The sequence below is a fragment of the Patagioenas fasciata genome, chromosome 4 (genome assembly GCF_037038585.1).
Source record: "Patagioenas fasciata isolate bPatFas1 chromosome 4, bPatFas1.hap1, whole genome shotgun sequence".
NCBI classification, from domain to species: Eukaryota; Metazoa; Chordata; class Aves; order Columbiformes; family Columbidae; genus Patagioenas; species Patagioenas fasciata.
The window spans coordinates 1,951,133-1,968,267 of NC_092523.1; the positions used below are offsets into that span (position 1 = coordinate 1,951,133).

The window sequence follows — 17,135 nt, forward strand, 5'->3', positions numbered from 1 at the left end:
ACTAACCAAGATTTTCCTGCGTAGGCATTGAGGGGTCTTGGCTCCACAAACCGCATCTACTGGCCTACAAGTAGCAGCAAATACACCCAAAAGCGAAAGCACAGCTCGAGGAGGATTTTGTAAGCACATCGAATCATAGGGTCCAGGACAGAAGAGGCTCCAGGACAGGAGAATGCACACGAACACAAGATCTTTCTCTCACTTCGGTTGCGCTGCAGAGTCAACAAGCGACATCTATTTTGGTTTTTTAAAATAAGAAATAAAGAAATAGAAGGAAGGGCAGAAGGTGGATATGGGAAATACCTCAGGATTCAGCTGTTGAGCATAGGGAAGCTTTACGGAGACACGCAATGGGGCAGAGGCCTTTTTGTAGCTGCTCAGCAGTTTGCAGCAAAGCTTAAGCTGGGAACTGCAAGAGATGTTTGGGGTGTTTTTTGCATATGCACATATGAGTAAAAACATGCATGGAAACAGAGGATTCTGAGTCCAAGATCTGCATCTTTTTACTTGCACACCATGCGAGTGCACAGCAGGATATCTTGAATTAACGGGGGTTTTTTAAGTCTATAGCATGGAAACAGTTGTGTGCAGAGCCTGGTTCACCCAAACGAGCAGGGTCTGCGTTGGAGCATCCGGCTGCTGGTCGGTCTCCTGAGATACTTCATAGACCTGTGCAAGGACCAAAAACGGGTGGGAAAGGACTCCTGCCAGTCCAGGTCAGGCATATGATCACGTTACGCTTTGAGAAACTCAAGGAACTCTCTGCTTTATCCTCGTTTGCCACTTGATTTGAGCTGCACTGCAAATGCTGGTATCAACTCCTTGCACTAAAGGACAGTGAGACGGGGAGGTGCAGGGGCCAGAGCTGGAGCAGCTACAAAACCCACCGCAAAGCCCAAAATACAAGGACAGAGCACGTCACAACAGCTCCAACCACCTCTCCTTCCCCCAGAAGGTATCTCCACGCTGTGGATCAACATCTCCTGTGCCTCAGCGGGAGGGAATCCCAAACCGAATTGCAGCGTTTACTCAATTGGACAAATTTGAGGCTTTTAACTTGTCACTGTGGCAGTTTGGCAGCCTTCCCCCCAGCTCTGAATTATGATATTTTGACATTTAAATGCAAACACTGCAAGCAACCATGAGCAGCAGACAGAGAGAGGACGGTGCTGCAGATTCACTGCGATCCTTGGGGCAGGACAGTGACCCATGGACCAGCTGGGTGGGCTTGGACAAGAATCATAGAATAGAAGCACAGAATCATTTTGGTTAGAAAAGACCCTGATGATCAAGGAGTCCAACCATTAACCCAGCACTGCCAAGTCCACCACTGCCCCATGTCCTGAGAACCTCATGTCCGTCTGTCCAGCCCTCCAGGGATGGTGACTCCAGCACTGCCCTGGGCAGCCTGTTCCAATGCCCCACAGCCCTTTGGGGAAGAAATTGTTCCCCACATCCAACCTCAACCTCCCCTGGGCAACTTGAGGCCGTTTCCTCTGCTCCTGGCGCTTGTTCCTGGGGAGCAGAGCCCGACCCCCCCTGGCTCCAAGCTCCTTTCAGGCAGTTCAGAGATCAGAAGGTCTCCCCTCAGCTCCTGTTCTCCAGCTGAACCCCCCAGGTCCCTCAGCCGCTCCCATCACACTTGTGCTCCAGCCCCTCACCAGCTCCGTTCCCTTCTCTCCACTCGCTCCAGCACCTCAAGGCTTTTCTTGGTGTGAGGGGCCCAGAACTGACCCCAGGATTCATGGTTTGTCCTCCCCAGGTCCCAGCACAGGTTCGGTCACTGCCCTGGGCCTGCTGGCCACACCAGTGCTGGTCCCAGCCAGGATGCTGGTGGCCTCTTGGCCACCTGGGCACACGCTGGTTCATGTTCACCTGCTGTCACCAACACCCCCAGGTTCTTTTCCAGCTGCTCTTCCCCAGCCTGCAGCGTCCATGGCGTTGTTGTGACCCAAGTGCAGGACCCAGCACTTGGCCTCAGACCTCAGACAACTGGCCTCAGCCCATCCATCCAGATCCCTCTGTAGATCCTTCCCACCCTCGAGCAGATCCACACTGCCATACGGGCTCGACACTCCTCGATTTTCTCCTCCTCCCGTCATCATCACTTGGGTCTCCACAGAGATCGTTCACCTCTGAAAAAGACACCAAGACCCTACAGCAAGAGGTGTCAAGGAAAACGTTGCGCCCCAACACTGGAGGCATCTCAGCCTGCGAAGGAGTTAAACCCATAAATAACCAGTGCTTGCGTCTCCGTATGTACACAAGAAGCATGAAGGAGCCCTAATATTTCTTGGTGCTGTTTGTGCCTCGTACCGTGGTCCCCGAGCCCATGAGCCGGGCCTTTCCGTGTCGCTTGACGCGCAGTAGAGCCGCGGCTCGGCCGCCATCGGGACGCATGGCTGCGCGACCGGAGCGAGCGAGAAAAGACACAAATGTCATATTTCATCCTCCTCTTTTGTGGCTTTTCTTTTGTATTCACTTCGGGAATAACATTCTTTCCATTGGGAAGAGCCTGATTTTCCATTAAATACAAAGCAGCTGCCATTTTGGAAACAAAAAGTTGATTAAATACAGATGAACGTATGAAGAGCTCGAACCACTCTTCCTTCTGCTGATGTATCAGGGCAAAGCAGCTGCCAATTATGGCAGTGGGAAGACTTAAAGAGCGTGAACTGAATTGCTTCATCTCTGCTATATAATTTTATAACTGCAATTTGACGTTATAAGCAAAGAGGGGAAGGATCTCGGCGTCTGGAGCGCAACACGGCGCACGCAGAGCCGCCCGGTGCACCCGCACCAAGGGCTCCTCACCCCTCGCACACACGTGGCCGCTCCAGATTGCCCATTTACGCAGACGCCGCCATGCCGAGGGGAGGGTCGGCATGTCGCCGTGACGTACGGCCGCCGGGTGGAAACGCAACTGTGACATGACTTAAGGTCCAGATGTTGAACAGACTGGAAAGGAGGATGAGCTCAAAACAACAGCAAAAACCCACCCCACCCACCCACTCCATTTCCACTCCATGAGCCATCAACGCTCCGATCGGGAGGTATTTTTCTCTTCCGAGTGGAGCAGATGGTGGAGTGACCAACAACCAAGCAGCATATGAAACAGCAGCTCATTTTACATCTTTTCCACAAACTATATTTGATGTTAAATTTCTGTTTTCAATACTGAGATGTTATAGTTAAAAAACAGAGAGAAGAAAAGGATGGATAGCGTCAGATGTAGAAATTACCGTTATCTTGGTTTTTAACTAACCCATTGAGCTCTCTTTATCTATCGCCTCTCAGGAAACCCAATGAAGAAAGACCACAGTGACCACAAGAAAGGAGGTTGTAGCATGGAGGGTGTTGGGCTCTGCTCCCACATAGCAAGTGATAGGACCAGGGGAAATGGCCTCAAGTTGCACCAGGAGAGGTTGAGGTTGGATGTGGGAACAATTTCTTCCCCAAAGGGCTGTGGGGCATTGGAACAGGCTGCCCAGGGCAGTGCTGGAGTCACCATCCCTGGAGGGTTGGACAGATGGACATGAGGTTCTCAGGGACGTGGTTTAGTGCTAGAGTTGGGTTATGGTTGGACTCCATGATCCTGAGGGTCTCTTCCAACCAGAATGATTCTATGGTTCTATGATCTGCACTTCTCAAGGCTTTTCTTGTTCTTTCTTGTTATTACATCTAACCTAGGCTGCAGGAACCAGGGAGAACACGTTGACGGTCATGGAATGACGTGTCCATGTCATTCACACCAAGAGCACCCAACCGTGCTCACACGACTATTGGCTCCAAACGACGGCCGTGAGCTCCCAACGCTTCTCCGTGCAACCTCAGTTCATGTGACCCCTGCACAGGGACCCCAAAGGATGTTGCCCTCGAAGGTTGGGCTCCTCTGGGCAGGTGGGTCTCCTCCCATGGGTGGGCTAAGGAAGATAGTTGGGGACTTTGGGAGCAGACGTGGTGCTCACCGAGGTTCCTTTTGCATGTTCACAGCTTAAGAGAAGCCTTACAAGATTTCACGTTGCCAGCAGACGAACCAAGAGGAAAGCATAAAATTGCAAAGTCTATTGCTTCGCTTAAATTTGAGCCTAAAGGGGGGGGAAAAAACCCCATATTTCAACTTCTGTTGGGGTTTTTGGAAGACAGACGCTGGGGCTCTGGTGCAGGAGGCAGCAGGTGTGTTTGAATTCCTTCCGCTGAGGGTGGATTTTCGGCTGCCAAATTCCCCGCGCTGCACATTCGATTCTTTGTGTACGTACGTGCATGCAAAAGGGAGCACAAACCAGCTTTATAAACCTCCGTTTGTAAAATAAAAATCAAAGCCAAACATGCCGAGGTGACTACACAAAGGGAAGCAATACCTGGGGAAGCGTGCACACCCTGGTTTAAAGGATTTATGGGACTGGGCATTTTAGCTTCAATTAATTTTAAGAGTGCTGAAAGCAGACAAGAAACCATGTAATTACAAGATAACTTGGCTTACCCAGCTTCGAGTTAACTAGCGCTCCCGGGTTAATCAGAGGTCAGGCTTCTCCCCAGCCAACAGAGCTAAAACCACCGCATTTGAATGCTTTGCTCCTCGCTTTAAAGCAACCCAAAGTTCTTGTTTTGACCCCTTCATTTTGGGAAGTATTGGGGATTTTGGAGACACTTGAGAAGAGCGGAGGAGCAAAGCCGAGCCGGCAGACCACACAGCCGAGAGCGCCGCTCCATCACCGGCCCCGCGTATTCCCTCGTTTTAAGGGCGTTTTGCCCAAGCTTCAGGGCGAGCTGGTCCAAGTAACCCCTCAAGAGACCCAGATCATCTCCGGAGAGCAGAGGAAGCTGCCTGAGGACCATCCAGAGAGGATTTTAGATGCTGTTCATCCGCGGCTGGGCCCCATGCAAGTCGCTTTTCTTAATGCGCGTCTGTGTCTACAACACTAAGAAACTTCCAGGATTTTCCACAACTACTTCCCACCGGACATTTTAAAGCCCGTTACAATTACTCCTTTGTCCTGCTATTATTTTGTGCAATCAGATTTTTATTTTTCAATCTCTTCTAGACAGGCAGATTAGTGATTTATTTCCGCCAGTTAACGCAAACTACCTAGAGAACACAAAATTAGAGGGGTTAAAAGGAAAATTAGGATCTGTTGCAGTTAAGGACAAAACCAACTAAGAGCAAGCCAGCAAAGTCCCACCATATAAAGGGATTACTCCATCCCTGACCCTTTCCAGGGGACCTCCAGGTATTATTTTTCATTGATTTACCTTAATGAAACTAATGCACCCCTCTCCATGGGAAGCTGACTCCATAGCTGTCTAGGCACTGGATTCAATTAAAGAAATAAATACATCTGGCTTCTAAACGGTTGAAAGTCTTGAAAAGCCAGCGGCAATACCATTACTTTCTGGCATCTGTGTCTCTTGGAGTGCGCCCCGAGGACACCGCGGAGGATGCGTGACATTCAGCATCGCTCGCGGGGCGATGCCCCAAGCGTCCCCACTCCTGCCACCCCAGCCCTGCCTTGGATGCACCTCTGGCCTCCAATTGCTTTAACGTGGCTCTTTCTTTCCAGAAGCCGGCGTTGATTTGAGACCTCGATGTTGACTTAGCAACCACCAGGTGCCCAGAGCCTGCAAATACTCCAGGCTTAGCTACGCTCAGTTTCCAGGAGAAGGGGTACACACATCCAACCGCGGAGCATCAAGGCTCAGCGTTCAAATTGGTGAGCGGGAGCTTAAAGGCAAAAGAACAAGCAGAAGCGAGGCGGCTCGGGAGCACTTTGCTTGCGATCCGTCCGGGGAAGCGCCGCGGCTTTTTGCCTCCCGCAACGTCAAACAAGCAGAAATGACAATTAGAGGGGTTCGTTGAACCAGAAGGCAGGTCCGAAAAGGTCTCCTTCGCTTTCTTTGTGCTAATTGCCCTAATCCAAAGAGGGAGATAGCAAACGTCAAGAAGCCGCGGGATTATCTGGATGAAACGGAGTTGGAGCGCTCTGGCCGCAGGGCAGGCTTAGCCATCCAAGTCCCGGCTCAGAGCACTTAGACCAGGAGGAACGTCAGGATGAAACCTCCCCAGGGGATTTGTCTGAACAAGACAGGGGGAGCGAGGGAATTTTACAGAGATCTTTGCTCTTTCAAGCAGAGGTTGAAGATCCCATCATGCTTTCCATAATAACAGGCATTCTTCCTAATTACCCGCACATTTAGGGATGCGTGGGGGTTAAAAATAGACAATTAAATGCAATCAATAATTTAGCAACGCTACTCGCTTGTGGGCAACGTATCTGGAAGAAAACTCTTCCCCCTGGTCTCGTATTTACCCTGTTGATTTAAACTTCTACTCAGTCCTTTCCTTCCCACCCTTCCGGGACTAAGGACCTTTTCTGGTTCAACTCGCCCTCCAGCACTTGAGGTGCAAGCAGAGCGGACCAAACGCGCACGGCACGCGGTCTGGTACTCACCGACATGGTAGAGTGGACATCTATATCCCCCTACAGAGGACAACACAGGGAGGTGAAAGTCAAATGCAGAAGAGAGCAAAGCAACAGCGAGAAAGGCAGAAGAGGTTCCCGTCGGTCACCGCCCGGAGGTGCCTACAACCCAACGCTCCAACCGGGGCACAGGCTGCTCCGCAGAGGATGGAAATAGCAAAATATGGGCTCTTTGAACCTGGTCTGAGCATCACAAGGCACGTTTTACTGCTATTAAATGTGCTCCGCAAGTCAACATCCACGTTCCTCACCCCTCGTGCTTCTAAGGTGGAGGTGACGGATGTCAAACCCTAGTGGGGGACAGTAGGTGGCAGGAACCAAAACCTGCTCAGCTCTTCCGAGGGCAAGGGGATGTTATTTAAGCCCAGATGGGACTCATGTAAATCTAAAGAAGGTGTCTTTGGCGCTCAGATGGTGTTTCCATGATGCTTTTATTCCGCTTGGGTCCCTCCCAACGTGGCCAAGGCCGTGGTTGGTGCAAAGGTCAGGACATTTTACTCCCATGCCCAGCGCCTTGCCTTTTAAAATATTACAGAGGGATTCGGCTTTTTAAACAAAAACATACGTAATAATTATCTTCCAAAAGAAAATAAACGCTTCCAAAGCTCACTCTGGCCAAGCAAGAGCTGCCGGGGCCGATGTAGAGATGCCAATGGGGTGAATAAGGGAACAACTTTGCAGGTGGAGTGGGCGCAGCGGCTCCGGCTGAAATCCGCGCCTGCCATCTGCAGAAATGAGCTCAAAAGGGCCAAAAAATACAACAACAACCCTAAAGCCCCTCTGCAGAGGATTCAGGCTGAAGCGCTTGAAACGGCCGAGGCTCCATCGCTGAAAGATTGCTTCCCCTTCCCGGGTCAGCATCACCTCTTGACCTGCCCTGATTACCTTCCAAAGGAGGTTATCAAGATACAAGACTAACAGAGGATTAAAGGAAACTTAAAATAAAAACAAAACACCCCCCCTTTCCCCTACCGCTGCTCCCCTCCCCCTTGAAAACATCCTTGCTTTGTTAACCTGACAGTTGGGGAGGTGTTGACACAACCCTCCATCGTTGAGCAGCTTAATGTCAACAAATCAGTGTGTTTGGAGCAGCCCTGTCAATGCGATTTACATTAACTTGTCTAACAAGAAATAAAAACAACAATCAGCCGTCAAAGACAAAAGGCTTTTTCAGTCATTCTTTTCAAAGTATTACGCTGGAAATGGTAATTCTTGAGGCCGTGCTCCTTTACTTGCTGAAAACCAGAAACCACCTTTTTTTTTTTTCTAAATTACTATTTTTTTTTCCTTTAAAAACAACAAAAAAAGGCATTTTCTTTTAAAGGAGGCCCGAGCATCCCATGTTAATAAGCTCCGCAGCAGCAGGAACCAACCCTCCCTGGTTACCGCAGGAAGAGGGCAGCCTTGAAGCCAAATGTTAATTATGCTTTGCGTTCCACCAGCGTGTTATTTGCTTTGAGACATTTGGGGCACTTAGCGGAGAAATTTTCCAATTGTGGCTCTAAACCACCATAAAAATGTCGTGGGGCAGCGGCACGAACCAAAACCCCGTTTGCGTCGCCGTGACCTTTTCCTGCCCCCCTGCCCACGTTGTACCCGCCGCAATGGGGGCTCAGCGCCCCAAAGCAAAGGTGGGAAAAATAAATCAGTGCCAGGGATTCCTAATATGAAAAGGTTTCCACCATGTCCCGCAATGATGCTCTAAAGGGAAAATTAGGGTTGCAATTCCTGCTTGAATGCTGGAGAACGTGGAGGCTCTTGATGCCACTCCATGAGCCAGGACTAACTTTGGTCTGGGTTGTTTTTCCTGCTTGGGTTGGACCAGCAAATCTGCTTGGCCAGAGAGGTGGTGGATGAACCATCCCTGGAGACATCCCAGGCCAGGCTGGACGGGGCTCTGAGCAACCTGAGCTGGTGAAGATGTCCCTGCTCATCTATGTGACCCTTCAACCCAAACCATTCTATGATCCTATGACCTCCAGAGGTCCCTTCCAACCTCAACTCTTCCGCAATTCGCCTCAATAAATACACGAAAAATTCCGCCTCGGATCCAAAAACACAACACTTAATGCCCAAATCTTGCCTTGGAGTCACCTTTTAACTCGCTCAGCAACTCCGCTTCTCTTCACCCCCTCTCCGAAAAGTTGACCCAAGTCAACCGGACCCTTCAAGGCCGTTTCACGTGCCCTGGAGCCTTGACCTCAGAGAGGTTTCCTGCAGACGAGACAATGGGATTACTCACACCCGTCAAGCCAAGGAGCCGCCTGCATTTTTGCAGGCTCAGGGCTTTCGGCTCCGTTCTATTACAGGACAGCGCTTTTTGTTGGTGTAATTTCAGTACGGTAACCACCGACATGCCCAGGCTGAGCTGCTTTGATCACCAGGTGAAGGGTTTGCTCGGTGTAATTACTGTCGTGACAAAAGGCAGGTGAGTAGCTCATCTCCTGCCCCTTAGTCATCTCCTGAGATCGCCGCTTTTCTCCTGAAAAAATGCCGCAAGTTCAAATACTAGGAAAGCGCTTCTCACGCATTAAAATCGTGTAAATTGAGTCAACGTGAAGGTACCTGCCCTGGAAGACACGGGCATTTCCAAACCAGCAAAGGACAGGAGATAGGAAGGGATGGTGTTGCGTGGAGGCCACTTCTAGGAATGAGAAGACGCTCCACTCTCCAAGGATGGTTCACAACCACTCGCTTTTCTTCGCAAGCTACTGGCAGCGTGGAAATCATATCTATTATAGATGGACAAACTCATTTCAAACTGGGTGGCAGCCCCTCTTAGATGGTGACCATGTAGTGCTGATGATTTGGACCAGCTCTACCTCATCACTACCAATCCTGCAATAGCCTCTTTTACTTATAATCCACTCTTTTTGGAGATAGTTCCTTTCCCCCCTGACCCCTCTCTTCCACAAATGAAGCTCGTCCCTCATAATTGGTGCTTTCAAAAACATCTCTCTCATTTTTCTGCATTGCTTTAGGCAGATGTGAGCTTCCACACACCTTGTTCTCCTACAATTCATTTAGCTAAGTGCAGAAGTTTTAATGTGTTTCTAAATAAGCCGCTGGAAAAAGGCCCTTGAACCCCACAACGGCGACCCAGCAGAGACACCAAGGGAGCTGGGTGTCTTTTTCATGGACCCTGATCTTTCTCTGACATGTTCTCACCCACCATTGCCTTTAAGGGTATGTGGGGACCTGACCCTACCGTTCAATGATGGATCTGCACAGCGCTCCCATAAAGAAACTCCAATAGACACCAAGAAACCCCAGACCTACGTCTCTACAAGCCACTGAACCAGATCTACAGCTTCACAAATCAGATTGCAGCACCTGATTGACTTCTTCCCCTATTTCACAGGGATTTCAGGAGGATCAGGGCCAGCAACACCTTGAAGAGAAGGTGCTGCGTGCCTGTTGGTTGAGCAGCACCAGCACATTACCTGGCACATCCACCACAGCAACCTGCAGGCAGCCTTCTAATCCAGTTCTGGAAGAGAAAAGGCTGTTTCAATCTGTCTTGATCCTTTTTAGACCAATTACCTGCCCTCCCAGTCTCCAAAACAATTCTGACTGGCTCAAAAAGGGAACGTTAAGGAAGATAAATCACTGCAGGCCCATCTCATAAATCACTGCGGGCACCTCTCCCCATCCTCATCTCTCTTGCCAGCCGCGCTTCACGCTCCGGTGCAGAGACCAATCTCCCTGTCAAACTCCGTTACTTGCTTGTGTAAGTATTTCAGTGTGATTTGTGGAAGCAGCCTCCAGGCCACAACCCATCCTGGTGCAGCCACATCGCCCTTTTTAAGGAGAAATAGAGCAGCTGAGGAATCCAGCACCTCCAGGCTGCAGAGGCCACCAGCCATGTTGCTCAGGGCTGCCAATGGAGAGGACACTTGGCAATAAACCTGGCCTGAACATGAAGATGGGCAAAAGCCCTTCCAACCTCTCCGCACGGAGGTAACACTTCATTTGTAAGCCTGCTCCAGTGATAACGGAGCCAAGAAAACATCTTCTCCTCAACAGCGAGCTGGGAAAGCCACTTCTCTTTGGGTGGCTTCATCCACAACACATCAATCCTCATTTCCATCCCGCTCCCAAATATTCCTGCAGTGACAAAGTCGAAGCCGTGGAGAAGAATGCAGAGTTTTGGGGCTGTAAGACCTCCTGAAACGGCTCTGGGTGGTTGAACATCCAGCCGAGCGATCACAGTGGTGCAAACAAGCAGAACGAAGGAAACTGCCACTGTGTGTCATGATCCTTTTCTTCCTGTTTATATCCAAGATGCCCAGTGTGTGCTGGTGAACGACAACCCTGGGCACCCACTAACAACTACATAACAGTCCCGTAGAGAAGAATGAACTGAAATTGCTTTTAGGACAAATATAGTGCTCAGTGGATTTGCTATTTCAAAATATCTGCCGATTGAAGATACTCCTATGTATCTATCCATACAGCTCAGAACAAATCTTATTTAAAGAAAACAAAAAGCTGTTTGAGCAAAACCAAAACTCCCTGACAATGGTGTTTTTCCCTTTCAATGGGACACTACTCAGCCAAATGCAAAAAACAACATGAAATACATTTTTGGTCGCAATAACAGCATAAACACAAGCACATTTTGGACAGCAGAGAGAAGAAAGAAACACATGCTGCCTTCCAGCAGAGCAATATTTCGATGTAAGGAGTCCAGCGACTCGACAAACATTTGGAAATGGATCTGCAGCTCAAATAACAGACACCCTTACGCTGGGATCTCTTGAAAAAATCTCCAATGTCCATTAAGCTGAGAGTTAATACATCTAAAATATAGGTGGCTAGTGAGTTACGAGCCTACTTCTACATAGTGGCTTGTGATACGTCCCTCGGTCACGTATATGTAGAATTGCAAATACTTTGGGAGACTCGCTGCAACCCAACTTCTGGTAACATGTGAAACAGTTTGTTTTAAAAAGAGATTTGTTATTTCGCAACACTTGACAGTTTAAGGCCCCGATTCCATCATATTCCATAAAGCCTGAGCAACCCCAATGGCCCCATCGGATGCCCGTGTGCTCCCCAGCCTGAAGAAGAAAGCAAATGGGCTGAGGTTGCTTACCGGGAGATGGGTGAACACGGCGAACGTGCTGCGTAGAAAGCCAATGAGATCCACCAGGTAGTCGCTGGCCTTGCTGCCCGGCTCCATGGCCATCCAGTCGTAGTCCGCCAACTGCAGGAACTGGTCGATCTTCTGGTTGAGGTTGGTGTAAATCTCCTCCTCGGCAGCATGGCGAGCGTCCTGGGAAACGAGACCTTACGTGGGATGGAGCCTCCACGTCTACACAAGTAACAGGACGTGAGATCGACCCAACCTATAGCTCAAAGTGTCTGTGGGCAACTACACGGCTTTGAAAGCCTAGGTTAGCTCAGGGTGGTGGGACATCCATCTAGTTGAAGAGGGGTTGGACGAGATGACTTCTGAAGGTTCCTTCCAACCCAAACCATTCTATGACTCTATGACATGTGCCACCAGGTCAGCGGCAGACAAGGTCAAGCTGGTGTTTGTCTCTGATGCAACCAGGAAGACAAGGATGGAAAGGAGAGAGAGGTGGGAGAGGAACGTCCCATATGGAAGAAGGTTGAGACCCACCAAACTGTGTGCAGGTCTGAGGTTCGGGAAGGTCGCGGAGGGGCCTCCCTCCCAGAATAAGGGTAGGAAAACTCACCCTTAGGCCAAATATGTAGGTGATGCCAGAATGGACAATGGATGGACTTCCCTGGAGATGTGGGGCCTTAGACTCCTGCTGAGTGACCCCGAGGGCAAACCTCACCCAACCAACACCCTACTGTCACTCGAGTCCTCAGCGCTGTTCCCATCTCCTGCTCCCCAGCCATGGGTCACAATTCAGACACCTCACAGTTGACCCATTTATGGCCTTAAGATTTCATATAAAGTATCTGGGTGGACACTCCTTGTTTCTAATTTAAAGACTGGGAAGTCTAGCAGGTTCTGCTGGCCCAGATTTTTAGGGGACAACGCCAAAAGGAGTGGAAAGATACAGAAATACAAGTTCTGAAAATCTATTCGTCTCTTGGGTGAAAGAGGAGAGCTTGCGGTCATGGCCAGACGTGGTTTTTGGTTCAAGTTTTTGTTTAAACCTTTAGATACTAAGTGCTGCAGTCACAGCCTGTAAATTAGGGCTATGCAGGCTCACGATCTCAACAGAATTAAAGCCCAAAAGCTGGTCTGATGGCGTAAGCCTCCCAGGATATGATCAAATTCCCTTCCAGCTCAGCTCAGCTCCCTACAGACACAACCACGTGTGCTTTGGGAGCACAAACTCTCCAGCCAAATACCAACAGCAACTCCCCAAGGTGGATCCACCAGCCTTCTCACCTTGAAGGTGGTGGTCCCGTAGAGTTTGGTAGTGTGGACGGTTTCTGGAAGCACGTTAGTGATGTTGGTTATGAACTCCTCCAGGAACTTGCAGGATTTCTCCAAGTGGGTGGTGTTTATAATGATCTGTACAAGCTGCAAAGGTAAAGAGGACATTCAACCATCGTGCTCCTGAAGCCAGGGACGTGCCGGCTTCAGAGATGCCAATTTTTAAGCGCTTGTGGCATGAAAAAGCTGACGCTGTACAAACACACTAAGCTCTGCTACAAGCTCAAAGGCTTTTCTCCTTCAACATGATCAGAAACTTAAATAAAAGATAATTTTGGGGGAAAAGCATTTCCCATGACAGCCACTAATACCACAGAAGGTTATTCTTGTAATGACTTTCCTACATTCAGCTGTCAGTCAGGGCTTGTTCCAGCGCCGTTCAGATACAACAGGCTCACCAAATGAAAACGCCACGTCAAATCCCAAGTATTCTGTCTGCTAATGAACCCTAAACAACCCATATCTTGAGTGACACCAAACAAGATCATACGAAGGCATTTAACAAAGAAACCACGAGGTTTTATGCTGCTGAGGGTGGTGTGGGTGAGCAGCAGGGCTCACCCTGCTATCTCTTTGGTTATAATACCCCTGTTATCTGCGATTTTCTTCACGCTGTCTTCTCAGTTGCCTTCCCATGGCGCTATTTCGAGATGTTGAAGCCAATGATAGAGTAAAAGCTTTTGCTGAAGTCAAGCAACACAAGCATTTACAACCCAGAGCAAAACGATCCGGGCTCCCGCATCGGGATCACTGACTTGAAGCATCATTCATCCCTTAAGTTGCTTTATTTTCCAAGCAGACTGCTGTGAATATTTTCAAGGTGCAACATAATCTATAACAAAACCTTCCCAAATAACGTCAGATATTATGCCAAAACAGTTCTCTTCCAGACACAAAATATTATTAATATAACGCTGCAGACCGATATAATTTAATTGCTGGGTTATGGTGTTGCTGCTCCCAGGCACCTCCTCTTAAAGAAATGATTTTGAAACACAAATCGTCTGAATACAAGGGATGAATCAGTGACTCGAGTGTTGCAGGCAAAGAAATCTTGAAGTAACGCCACGAAGACCACAGCGCTCAACTCTTGCTGGTGCCAGATGACACGAGAAAGGGCAATGGTTGACGTTTGGGAGGTTCAGGGTGGATATTGGGAAGGAAAGGCATCATTAGGTAGCACAGAAGCGGAACAGGGTGCCCAGAGAAGCTGTGGGACCTCTGTTTTGAAGAAAGTCAAAGCGAGGGAGAGAAAGCCACGGTTGACATGAGCCAAGTGGGCAATGATCCCACCTCCAGTGGGAGGTCGGACCAGATACCTCCAGAGGTCCCTTCCAGCCAATGCTTCTTTGATTTCGGTCAGGTTTTCATTTTTAAGGAATCAAATAATGATCTATTTGAACTCCTCTCGTTTTGTACTTGGTCCATGGGATGTATTACATAAAGAACCAGGAGGGCTTCTCATTCCTGAACTCCTCGGATTAGTTTTATTCTCCATTTTCGCCTCCAAACAAGTGCTGGTTTGCATTTCCCGGTATCAGATAGCCCTGATGTAACAATTGTGATATATTTTCCTATAGTTTCAAGTTAATTAAATATTAGATATTTCCAATGGTGTGAAATTCCTTCTAAACCTCTAATCATCACAATTTACTGTCCAGATCAGCTGTCAAACGGGAAGGCCCTGGTTGCTTTGGTTCTTTTCCACCACTTGTTACGAGATTTCCTGCTCCCTCTCTGGCTCTTTCAAGTTCTGATCTTGTCTTGAATTTGGAAGGGTAAGACCTTCTTGTTGGGGTAAGACCTTCTCGTTGGGGTAAGACCTTCTCGTTGGGGTAAGACCTCCTCTTTGGGGTAAAACCTTCTAGTTGGGGTAAGACCCACTCATTGGGGTAAGACCACCCTCATTGGGGTAAGACCTCCTCTTTGGGGTAAAACCCCCTCGTTGGGGTGAGACCCGCTCATTGGGGTAAGACCCCCCTCATTGGGGTAAGGTGTTCTCCTTGGGGTAAGACCTGCTCATTGGGGTAAGGTCTTCTCATTGGGGTACGACCCCCTCATTGGGGTAAGACCTGCTCGTTGGGGTAAGACCCCCTCGTTGGGGTAAGGCCTTCTTGTTGGGGTAAGACCCGCTCATTGGGGTAAGACCTGCTCGTTGGGGTAAGACCCCCCTCACTGGGGTAAGGCCTTCTTGTTGGGGTAAGACCTGCTCGTTGGGGTAAGACCCCCTCATTGGGGTAAGGCCTTCTTGTTGGGGTAAGACCTGCTCATTGGGGTAAGACCTCCTCGTTGGGGTAAGACCTGCTCGTTGGGGTAAGAACCCCTCGTTGGGGTATTCAAATGAAAAGAATAGTTGCATCTTTCCCCTTTCTTTTGTTGAGGGATGGTCAGGGTTATTCAAAACAGCAGGATTATTTGGAGCAGACTTGCTAACAAACGTCAGCAGCCACAGCCCCCAAAAAACAGCAATGAAAAACAAAATAAAGAGGATAACAGACCAGGAAGGCTGGTACATGGCCTTGTATCACCTTGTCCACTGCTTGGAAGATGACACTGGAGAGCCCAGAACTGGATGGTGTTGTTTTGTGCAACAATTATATCTGGGAAGTGATAGTTATGCAACGTACTTAGCGCAGGGTGTTTACGTATCTTTTGCAATCCCTTTCGACACCAGGACTGTGCTTGTGTGTGATCTGGGACTCTTCAACGTGCCCTTCAACTCCTGTGCTCCACATCAACGTCTTCTCTAAAGCAGGAAGGATTTGAGAAACTCGGTGGAAAAATGATGATTTGGACAAACAGGACAATGGTTACACAAGGAAAAGAGGCAGGAAGGGACAAAGATGCTAAGAGTAGTTTCTCTTCAACCAAATGAGGAAAAAATGATGGTAGAGAGAACACCAGGAGAGAGCTCATTGTACCTGGGTAAGTGGTGAGGAACAAGAGGGTGAAAATACAAGAGTTTCAGTGCTGGACGCCAATCTTTGGATGTACTACGCCTTTATTTTAAATACAATTTGTGCTGCGTAGGCTTTCCTGGCAAAAATCCTCTGCAGCTCCAAAGAAAAGCATCGCATCCACTCAACGAGGAAGATGCTGAGCAACATCTACACCCTCTAAACCGGGCAAAACTGTTGCAATGGGTTTGCCCTTCCTACACCCAGTCACTGTGGCAAAATAAAAAGATCCTTTGGGGGATGGATAGTGCAGGGATAGTGTTGCATTCTTCTTTGTGAAGGGAGCCCTGGGAGGAGCAGGAGGGAAGAGGAATTTGCCCCCAGGGAGTGGAGAGATTCCAGACTGGGAGATAAAGGGTTGAGGAAGCCCCATGTGTAAATACAAACTGCTGTAAATGCACTAAACTCCCCCAAACTCACCTCCACAGCGTATTTACAGCGCCCAGAGAACAGGACACATTTCTGCAGCACAGTTCATTGAACACTCACTGCTGTATTAGTATCTCCTCATCTAATAACAGCACACACGAGTCTCACTAAGGGACCCAAACTGCGCTGAACAGCTCAGAAATCTGTGCACAAAAAAGGATTGATCGCGAAAATACACATTAGAGTTTGCAGTGCAGCAAAGTGCTGGAACCACCTCAAAGGTCACCTTATAGCTGGGGACAGGTCCCCATCTTCTCCTCACCCCCAGCTGGCTCTGCTCCAGGGCTCCTTCAAGCTTTCTTACTTTAATTCAGATAGATAATGCTCCACACACTCAAAAGAGGGGTAAGACTAACAGTGTTATAGTTGGATTAATTTTTGTATGCTGTATCTGGGATGCTGTATCTGGGATGCTTTATCTGGGATGCTGAATCTAAGACGCTGTATCCAGGGTTCTTACCAAGTTTAGGAGAACATTAAGGTAGCAACCAACCTTGTAACCATAGAATCTTTGTATAAGCAGACCTTGTAACCATAGAATTCTTGTCTTTAGTAACCAAAACCTATTCTTAAAATTGACATAGATTTATGATATATTCTTTAAAACAGGTAACTTAGAAATAACTGATAAGCATGCGAATGTTACTTAGCGTCACTTAGACAGACATAGGTGCGGAATATGCTAATGGTTGTCAAGAATAGTAATTAATACATATGTGACCAAATTGCATAAATAAGGTGTAGTTTGAATCAGCTGCTAGAAACCAGCTTTGGGTGTGAACCCCTGGTTTCCCAGCGCTGAAATAAAAGCACCGCATATAACTACGTCAGTGGTTATGTGGCTCA

General features: G+C 48.6%; 1 protein-coding gene across 7 annotated transcripts in view; it reads right to left on the minus strand.

Annotated features, from left to right (window-relative positions):
• The window catches only part of EXOC6B (exocyst complex component 6B), a 317,698-nt gene that overhangs the window by 97,462 nt on the left and 203,101 nt on the right, over positions 1-17,135 (minus strand). For all 7 annotated transcript variants that reach the window (XM_065836317.2, XM_071808429.1, XM_065836315.2 and 4 more), the window contains 2 exons: positions 12,856-12,990; positions 11,578-11,757 (listed from right to left, as the gene is read on the minus strand). In XM_065836317.2, coding sequence (XP_065692389.1) covers positions 11,578-11,757; positions 12,856-12,990 — 315 coding nt within the window. The remainder of the gene's footprint in view (positions 1-11,577; positions 11,758-12,855; positions 12,991-17,135) is intronic.